This window comes from Canis lupus, chromosome 11, assembly GCF_048164855.1.
Source record: "Canis lupus baileyi chromosome 11, mCanLup2.hap1, whole genome shotgun sequence".
Classification (NCBI taxonomy): Eukaryota; Metazoa; Chordata; class Mammalia; order Carnivora; family Canidae; genus Canis; species Canis lupus.
Genome location: NC_132848.1, coordinates 28859282 through 28869631, shown reverse-complemented (window position 1 = coordinate 28869631; position 10350 = coordinate 28859282). Strand labels below are relative to the sequence as shown.

General features: G+C 41.4%; 1 protein-coding gene across 23 annotated transcripts in view; it reads right to left on the bottom strand.

Moving 5' to 3' along the window:
• Positions 1 to 10350, bottom strand: part of FAM227A (family with sequence similarity 227 member A) — a 96670-nt gene that overhangs the window by 33679 nt on the left and 52641 nt on the right. For 22 of the 23 annotated variants that reach the window (XR_012039232.1, XR_012039231.1, XR_012039230.1 and 19 more), the window contains one exon: positions 221 to 377. The exons of the other annotated variant lie outside the window; for it this stretch is intronic. Coding sequence is in view for 17 of the 22 variants with exons in the window: in XM_072843960.1 (XP_072700061.1) it covers positions 221 to 377 (157 nt within the window). In the remaining 5 variants the exon portion in view is untranslated. The remainder of the gene's footprint in view (positions 1 to 220; positions 378 to 10350) is intronic. 23 annotated transcript variants of the gene reach the window in all.

Below are 10350 nucleotides of genomic sequence, written 5' to 3'. Positions count from 1 at the left end.
TTGCTCAAGGTTCAATGTGGCCAGTTCATGAGGCAGACTTGGAACTAAAATGAGCAAGATTCTGATCCTTAGGCTCATATCAATGGCTACCCTTTATGGGCATATACTATGTGCCAGGCACTTGTGCTAAAGGCTGGGTGCCTCTCTACACCCTTGCTTCTGGAAGGAGGAAACAGAACTCTGGAGCAATATGTGCCCTGCCCGTGGTGGAAAGGATATGGGATGCTCTTGGTTTTTTCCCTCCTGACTATCAACACGTCTTTGCCATGCTGCTGTAGACTGGCGTAGTTCTGGAGGAAGTGCACAATCAGAGGGCTCTTCCCATAAATGTTGAAGAAGTTTGAAGTCAGCTCAGGGCTTTTGCAGGCTGGGTAAGACTGAGTAGGAAAGAGTGAAAAAAATGATATATTGTCATTTTTACTGCACGTGTTAAGAAATGTAAAGGTACCAATGTTCTTTGTCCAATAACTACAATTTTAGGATGCTATCCTAAGGAAATTCCCCAAATTATTTTTTAAAAAGATTTTATTTATTTATTCATGAGACACACACACACACACACACACACACACACACACACACACACCGAGGCAGAGACATAGGCAGAGGGAGACGCAGGCTCCATGCAGGAAGCCAGATGTGGGACTCGATCCCAGGACTCCAGGATCACACCCTGAGCCAAAGGCAGATGCTCAACCGCTGAGGCACCCAGGTGTCCTGAAATTACCCAAATCAAACAAAAATGATTTAAGTACTAAGATGCTCGCAACAGATATATATATATATATATATATATATATATATATATATTGCAAAAGGTTAGAATAACCTGAGTGTTCAAGAAAATATTGATATTTCTGTCCCAAGGAATAGTTATGCCGCTATTAAAATGTTTATAAAGAATTGGTCTTAAGAAACTGCTTCAGATATAATGGATTAAAAAATTGAGATGTGAAATCGGGTAGAGAGCATTATATACTTTCTATGAAATAAACCAGTTTTAAAAAAAAGATAGGAGACTGGGAGCTTAGTTACCAAAATGTTTTTTTCTTTTTAATTAGTTACCAAAATGTTAATGATTCATTCAGCAAATATTTATTGGGTCATTACCATGGATATATACTGTTCTGGTTGCTAGAGATTGAGCTGAGAAAATGACAAATTCCAGCCCCCATGGAGCTTGCATTACAATTGAGACACAGACAATAAAGGAATAATAATAAATAAAGGAATAACTTGACATTATGGAAAATAGGTGCTTTAGATAAGAATCAAACAGGACAAGGGGTAGAGGATGGTGGGAAGAGAGACTGGAGAGGAGAGGAATCTTTTCCATAAGGTGGTCAGGGAGGGCCCTGAGGAGATAGGAATGAGGATCTTTTCTAAGTGTGATGGAAGCCACTGGAAGGTTTGAGCTGGGGTTCAACATAATTGGATTAATTTTTCTACTGCTCCCTTTGACTGAGGTGTAAAGAAAGCCCTGCTGTGGGTGAAAGCTGCTGAGAGGAGTGGTTAAGGGGTCTCTGTTGGGGATGACGTGTATTGGGCTGGGACTGAGCCAAATAGTTGCAGAGAGGGGTGAGAAGGATGGCATTTGCAATATGCTGTGAAAGCAGAATTGGCAGGATTTGCTGGAGAAGAGAAGTCAAGGATGACTCTAAAGTGTAGGTATTAGTAGCTTCAGGTGGGAGGATCGGGGAAGGGACAGGTTAGTGGGGTGGGAAAATCAAAAAGTCTGCTGTAAAAAAAAAAAAAAAAAGTCTGCTGTAGGGCACCTGGGTGGCTCAGTGATTGAATGTCTGCCTTTGGCTCATGTCATGATCCCAGGATCCTGGGATCAACTCCTGCATTGGGCTCCCCTCAGGAAGCCTGCTTCTCCCTCTGCCTGTGCTTCTCTATCTCTCTTTCTCTGTCTCTCATGAATAAATAAATAAAATCTAAAAAAAAACTCTGGTTTGGACACGCTATATTTGAGAGGAAGTATCTCAGGAAAGAATGGGCTGGGGCCAAGAGTGATTTGTTTTCCTTGCTTATATTCCTCTGCCTTTTCCCAAAAATGTCAATAATGATTATGTACTATCTTTGCATTTAAAGAAATAATACATTTTAATTAATTAATTTATTGATTGATTTTTTAAAAGATTATTTATTTATTTATTCACGGGAGACACAGAGAGAGAGAGAGAGGCAGAGACACAGGCAGAGGGAGGAGCAGGCTCCATGCAGGGAGCCCAACATTGGACTCGATCCCAGGTCTCCAGGATCACGCCCTGGGCTGAAGGCGGCACTAAACCGCTGAGCCACCCAGGCGTCCCAATACATTTTATTTTAAAGAAGCATATATAATTTAACTCAAAAAGTCAGCCTCGTGAATAAGAGCTGTGACAACATCTGAGCGCACTATTCTCTAGTACTTTCCATTTTAATTGCTTCATGAGTTTGTTTGTTTTTTTTCTATTTATAGTATGGTCTCCTAATGTCATCACTTTGACATGTTAGGCCAGATAATACTTTGTGATGGGAGCTGTCCTGTATATAGTAGGATGCTGAGCGGCATCTCTGGTCTCTAGAAGCTGGTAGGACTCTAACTTCTTCTTCAGTTGTGATGACCTGAAAGGTGTCCAGGCATAGCCAAGTCTCCTACGGGGCAAACCTGTCCCCAGTGGCGAATTACTATTTGACAGCAAGATCCCACTGTGATCACAGAAACCTGAGACTAGTAAGGAACCAACAGATCATTTGGCCCAACGATTCCTAAAACCCTAAAAACCTACTGCCAAATCAGGGACTCATCTGTGTTTACTGGTCTCCCAGCAAAATGAGGGCAACGAGGAAAAAAAAATATTGCAATAAATCTGACATAAAGTAAGCTTATTTACTTTAAGATCTTTCTTTTATTCTGGGATTATCTTTTCTACTTTTTTGTATTAATGACTTTTCTTCTATGAAATCACGGTGATGGTAGATAGCAGTTATTTTGCTTTAATGAAATTATTTAGTTAAAAAACTTTTTTTTTCAAAGTCCAGAGAATTCTAAAGTGAATCCAAGATCCATCCTCCTTTCCTGATAGGTCCCAATTCTTGTGCCTGTCCTCTACTGCATTTGTGTTTAAGGGGACTTTAAGTCAAAAGTCTTGCTCTTCCGTGAGGGCCACTGGAAGGGTCCTCAAAGGCCTTCACAGCTCTGCCAGAGCCTGCCTCTCACCTATCCAGTTAGAGCCAGGGCACAGTCAAAGCTTGGTCAGTCAAAGCTCCTGCTCCTGGGATTTTGAGTCTTGAGTGAGGTAAAACATAGATTGAAAAATATGGGAGTTCACCCATTTATTTTTTTTTTTAAAGATTTTATTTATTTATTCATAGAGACACAGAGAAAGAGAGGCAGAGACACAGGCAGAGGGAGAAGCAGGCTCCAAGCAGGGAGCCCGACGCAGAACTTGATCCCGGATCTCCGGAATCAGGCCCTGGGCCGAAGGCGGCACTAAACCATTGAGCCATCCAGGCTGCCCGGGTTCACCCATTTCAGACACGTCACCTTGAAGAGATAGTTCAAGGGTTGAAACTATCATGATTGGTAGTTGGACTGGTCCTTGGACTCAATTTCAGACTTTCTAGCTACTCAATATTCTTCCAGTTTTTGCTCAAGTTGGCCAAGGACAGGTTTTTGTTACTTAGAAGCAAATAATTCCAACTAATATACCTCCTTTCAATAACACTCTCAACAGGTAACTGTCCATTTTTGCTTCCCTAACTTTGGAAACAAGGAACACACTACCTTCAGCATGTTGGTAAGCATCGGATTTCTCCTCACAGGTGGGAGGGAGAGGAAGGCTCTTGGATACAGGGACCTGGGGATAGTTGTGGGAAGGGCTGGCTCCTAGCCACAGCACTGGGCAAAGGCTGGGCAGTATGCAAGATGAGAAGTTCTGAAGCATCAGATCCAAGGGGCAGGAGGAAAGCAGAGTAGGAACTAGAGTGAAGCATTGGCATCAGAGACCTGGCAAGAGGAATGAGTTGGTTTGAGAGCCAGTGCTGGAACAAGACCAAGAGACAGTGTGCCGCAGAGACAGAGGGTAAAGCTAGTTTTAAATGACAACTTGGACCCTTAGAAGTTCTTTCTTACCTTAGATAAAAATCTGACTCTGTAATTCCAACCCATCTTCTTCCAGAACCATGTGTAACAGACTAGTCCTTAAAATATTGGAGGAGAGCTCTTGATCTCCTCTATGTCTTGTCTTCTCCAATCTAAACATCCTTAGTGCTTTTAATAACTCCTGCACAGACTCCAACCAGCTCCCTCCCTCTGCATGTACGTTAAATGAAATGTTCTGAACTGGGACTGTCCTCTTTCTCATTCTGGGCCAACAGAACTTCCTTTTTTAGAAGTTGGTTTTTTTTTTTGTTTGTTTTTTGACACTTAGAGAACATTTTTCTGCTATCTCTGAGGATGAAAGCCTCTATTATTACTTTTTTTTTTACAAAATAAATTCATGTTCACTGTGAAAAATTCATATAATATTTTAAAAAGGCATAAAGTAAGAGCTAAAAGTCTCCCTCATTCCCATTTGTATCCCTAAGAATAAATACTATTAACACTTTTCTGGGTATCCTTCCAAACCTTCTGGTAGGCACATACCAATCTTATACCAGAATATATTTCAAAAATAAAAATGGAATCATACTCTATACAATGTCTTATTACTTTTCCACTCACCAGTATCTAAATGCATTACCTGTAACATTCTCTTGATTTATGAACTATAAACCTTGTCAACTAACTTCTTATAAAAGTTATAAATCTGTCTCACTGGAACCATATATGTTGTCTACCTTGGATTTGGCTGCCTCTACCCTTTGTAACTCCTATATAAACATAAATTCCCCAACTGATTAATGTTGACCCATGGGTAGGGACATCTCTATGCCCTTATTCAACAGAAGTTATAGAAGATGAGAACTTCTACCCTCGGCAACTTAAAAGATTTAAAGGTCAACATTTTTTTTTTTTTTAAGATTTTATTTATTTATTCATGAGAGGCACAGAGAGAGAGAGAGAGGCAGAGACACGGGCAGAGAGAGAAGCAGGCTCCATGCAGGGAGCCTGATGTGGGACTTAATCCCCGGCCTCCAGGATCATGCCCCGGGCTGAAGGCAGGCACTAAACCACTGAGCCATCCAGGGATCCCCAAAGGTCAACATTGTTCAGGGGGGAAAATGATGAGGAGAACAATGGGAAGAGAAATGTAGATAAAATTCAATTTCCTTATCACTTGCAGCCCCCTGATAAAATACCTGAGAAAAGCAGTGTGTGACATTCCTCAAGGAACTCACCTTAATGTTGATGTTTTGTAAGAGACTAAAAATCAAAGACCTCTAGGATTCTCTAAGTCTTCTTTAACATGCAGAAACCCCTTTTAGAGACTTCTGTTACTTCTACCATCTCCCCCACAAAACTTAAAAGTATATGAGTCACTCTTCACAATCGCAGTTCAGCTCCTTCTGCCCACGGATTCTGTGCCCATGCTATAATAAAAGTGCACCTTAAAAAAATAAAATAAAAAAAATAAAACAAAGAAACCTCTCATTGTTTTTAATAGCAGCAATATCCATATTATAGGCATTTCACAATTTACCTTCTGATCTACAGAAATTTAAGTTTTCTTCCCTTTTTTTCCAGTCCAGATTAATGTAAAGGATGGTCATGTATGAACCTTTCTACAGGATAGATTATCCGAAATGGAATTGTTGGGTCATAGGTGTATATGTTTAAATGTTTTAAGGGGACACTCTAAATCATGATAAAACATCTAAAAAGTACTAGTAAATATATTTTTTAAGATTTAAAAAAAATTTTTTATTTGAGGGCAGCCTGTGTAGCTCAGCAGTTTGGCACCTGCCTTCGGCCCAGGGTGTGATCCTGGAGTCCCACGTCGGACTCCCTGCATGGAGCCTGCTTCTCTCTCTCTGCCTCTCTCTCTGCCTGTGTCTCTGTCTCTCTCTCTCTGTATATCTCATTAATAAATAAATAAAATCTTTAAAAAATAAAATAAAATTTTTTGTTTGAGAGAGAGAGAAAGCAAGAGCAAGAGCAAGAACAAGGGAAGGGGCAGAGGGAGAGGGAGAAGCAGGCTCTTCGCTGAGCAGGGAGCCCAAGGCAGGGCTCCAACCCAGGATCCTGGGATCATAACTTGAGCCGAAGGCAGATGTATAACAGAGTAGCCACCCAGCACCCTGCTAGTAAATATATTTTAAATTCTTCTCAATGAATGGAGGAGCTTGCAAGAAAGTAAGGAAAATCCTTTGAGGTCTAGGGAACTGAGGGAGTGCTGAAGTTGGATGTCCAGATTAAGAACAACTTCAAAGGAAGGTGAAATGAGAGTTCTTTCCTTGTTCCTGGTGTTAAGCCAAAGGCTCTACTGTTCACTGTTCTGCAGGCTTTTGATACTAATGTCTCTATCTAGTTCCCAAGGTCCTCTTCCATTCCTGGTGTAGTGGATGTAATAAAATGGTCTTAGCTGATACCAGAATTTACCATGGGGAGGGTGATGTAGAAAATGTTGGGTTTCGGAGCCTACAGCCAAGAATGAATTCTTGAGACATCTTCGGGGCAAAAAGGTAGTTTTATTAAAGCATGGGGACAGGACCTGTGAGCAGAAAGAGCTGCACTGGGGTTGTGAGGAGCGGCCCATTACATACTTTCAAGTTGTAAGAGGGTTAGGGAGAGCGTAAGTCTCTAAGGAATTTTGGAAGCAAGATTTCCAGGACCTTGAGGGAGCTAACTATTGTTGGGAAAAGATCATTAATTGCTGTCTAATAAACCCTTAGTCATGAGACCCTTCAGATGTATATCAGTGGGTCATATGCTTGGGGGATGATTCCTAACATATATAGTAAAACCCAAGTCATGAGATCCTTCAAATGTATCCCAGTAATGTTTGCAGTATGATTGCCAACATGTATTTTAGGGGGTAGAGAAAAAGGAAGTTTTCAAATAAATTTTTATTTTTTTTTTAACATTTTTTTTTATTTTTTTAATTTATTTATGATAGGCACACAGTGAGAGAGAGAGAGGCAGAGACACAGGCAGAGGGAGAAGCAGGCTCCATGCACCGGGAGCCCGATGTGGGATTCGATCCCGGGTCTCCAGGATCGCGCCCTGGGTCAAAGGCAGGCGCCAAACTGCTGCGCCACCCAGGGATCCCCCTAAATAAATTTTTATATGTTAAAGTAGTCTTACAGGATCCTGGGGGTCAGACCAAGATTGCCTTTTGCCGTTAGCAAAGTGTCAATGTTGAGGTAGCTGAACTCCCAGAGGAAGGTCTCTCTGTCTAAAGGACTTGTCAGTGGGCTAAAGGCAGTAGGGAAATTTAGTTTTGTTCTTTTGCCTTGGTTTCCCACATCAAGGGGACTGTCCTTGCTCAGGAACACACAGCAATTAGCACTTGGTGAGAAGCTTAGTGTCAAAGGCAGAGTGAGGGCTATACTGCTTTGCCTCAGAAATGAGCAGGAGTTGGGGATGGGAGAAAGAGAAGAGAGTAAAGTGGAGAGGGCTTGGGAGGGGGTCTAACTGGTGGATAACTATAGATAAGATAACTTATAACTTGTAAGAAGGGTAATTCACACATACAAAAAAAGAAGAGTAACTCACATCACTGTTCTCAGTGCCACTGTGATAGGGTTTCCCCTCTTCCTACCTCTATCAACCAAGTAATACCTTCTATCGACACAACACACATAACAGGCCTGTGTGGACAATTTTTTCCCCTCAAAAATGAGGGGAAGAGGTGAGTTCCATATTTGGGCTGATGTTGTATGCGAAGAGCATATCCAAGACAAAAGGGGAGCTCAGTGCCAGAAAAAACATAAGCCCCCAGAGTTCACAGACAAATGGGGAGAGGATTGGGCTTCAAACAAATCATATAGCAAATGCCTGAGCAATCTCAAGCTAAATTCAAAGGAGCAGGGATCCCTGGGTGGCTCAGGGGTTTGGTGCCTGCCTTTGGCCCAGGGCGCAATCCTGGAGTCCCGGGATTGAGTCCCGCGTCGGGCTCCCTGTGTGGAGCCTATCTCTGCCTCTCTCTCTCTCTCTCTCTGTCTATCATGAATAAATAAATAAATCTTAAAAAAATAAGAATAAAAAAATAAAACTTTAAAATAAATAAATAAATTCAAAGGAGCAGAGTGACTCCTGGTGATATCTGATTATGTGAGTAAAGTTTTTGCATTGTGAATAGGTGATGATATAAAAATATTGTGGAAAAAATTGGGAGAATAGGGATGCCTGGGTAGCTCAGCGGTTGAGTGTATGCCTTTGGCTCAGGGTGTGATCCCAGTTCAGGGATAGAGTCCCACATCAGGCTCCCTGATGGGGAGGAGCCTGCTTGTCTTTCTGCCTCTCTGTGTCTTTCATGAATAAATAAATAAAATCTTTAAAAAAAAAATTGGGGGAATATTTCATACATCTTAGAGTGGTAAAGATCTTTCATAGTAAGAAATGAAATCAAGAAGCCGTAAAAGAGAAGACCAATAAGAATGACTATAGAAGATTACAATTTTCTCACATAAAACACCATAATTAAAGTAAAAAGATTAAATAGTAAATGTTTTTGGCCATGCCTGGGGGCTCAGTGTTTGAGCCTTTGGCTCAGAGTGTGATCCTGGGATCAAGTCCCGCATCGGGCTCCCTGCATAGAGCCTGCTTCTCCCTCTGCCTGTGTCTCTGGCTCTCTCTCTCTCTCTCTCTCTGTGTCTCTCGTGAATAAATAAATAAAATCTTTAAAAAAATAGTAAACGCTTTTGCCAAACATATGACGAAGAATTGAGCATCTACAAATGAATAATAAGCCAAAGATTGAGAACCTCAATCTCAGAAGTAGAAATATTTCTACTTAGAAAAAAACCCCAAAAGACTCAGGCATTTCACAGAAGTAGAACGTCCAAAGGATTACAAATATAGAAAAACAGGGGTGCTTGGATAGCTCAGTCAGTTAAACCTCTGCCTGCCTTTGGCTCTGGTTGTGATATCAGGGTTCTGGGATCTAGCCCCAGGCCCCAATGGGGTCCCTGCTCAGTTTTCCTTCTCCCTCTGCCCTTCCCCTCTACTTGTGCTCACTCTCTCTCCCTTAAATAAATAAAATCTTTAAACAAAATTAGGGGGCAGCCCGGGTGGCTCAGCGGTCTTCAGCTCAGGGCCTGATCCTGGAGACCCAGGATCGAGTCCCATGTCAGGCTCCCTGCATAGAGCCTGCTTCTCCCTCTGCCTGTGTCTGTGCCTCTCTCTCTCTCTCTGTCTCTCATAAATAAATAAATAAAATCTTAAAAATAAAAAAATAAACAAAATTAGGCCACTTCACTCATAATTAAAGCATTAATACCGAAACAATTAAAAAGTACCATTTCCCCTTCATGAGAACAGCAACAAACAATTTGATGATGCACGACATTGGCAAAGGTACCTGGAAGGTCTCTTGTAGGTTGCTGGTGGGAATATAAATTGGCACAACTTCATTGCAGAGCAATTTAAGATGTACTATGATTTAGTAATTCCACTTCCAGGAGTGTTTCTACATGTGCACTTGAGCCCAGAAACACATAAACACTAAGATGTTCAAGGCAGCAGTATTTGTTTTTTGAAGGATTTTATTTATTTATTTATTTATTTATTTATTTATTTATTTATTTACGAGAGACACACAGAGAGAGAGAGAGAGGGAGGCAGAGATACAGGCAAAGGGAGAAGCAGGCTCCATACAGGGAGCCCAACACAGGACTCGATCACGGGTCTCCAGGATCACACCCTGGGCCAAAGGCGGCGCTAACTGCTGAGCACCCGGGCTGCCCAAGGCAGCAGTATTTGTAATAGCAAAGACTGGAAGCACTTACATGCCTACTGATGGGAAAATGGTTAACGAACTATGAAACACAGGCATAAGTAAACATGAGAACAGAGTGTGATGGCTCTCCAGGTGCTCTCATACGGAACATTACACAAGATATACTGATGTCAGTATAGAGTCTAATTTAGAGCATAGAACCTGGACTCAAACTGCTCAAGTCAAAAATCCTGGCTCTATGATGACAACTCAACAACAAAAATAAAAACAACTCAGTCTAAAAATGGGCAACAGATTTGAATAAACATTTCTCCAAAGAAGTACACAATGGCCAATGAACACATGAAAAGATACTCAATATCACTAGTCATTAGAGAAATAGAAGTCAACATCACAATGAAGTAGTTCTGGACGCCAACGAGGATAACTATCATGAGAGAATGGGAAAGAAAAGAAGTATTGGCAAGGGTATGGAGAAATTGAAACCCTCACATGTTGGTGAGAATGTAAAATGGTGCAG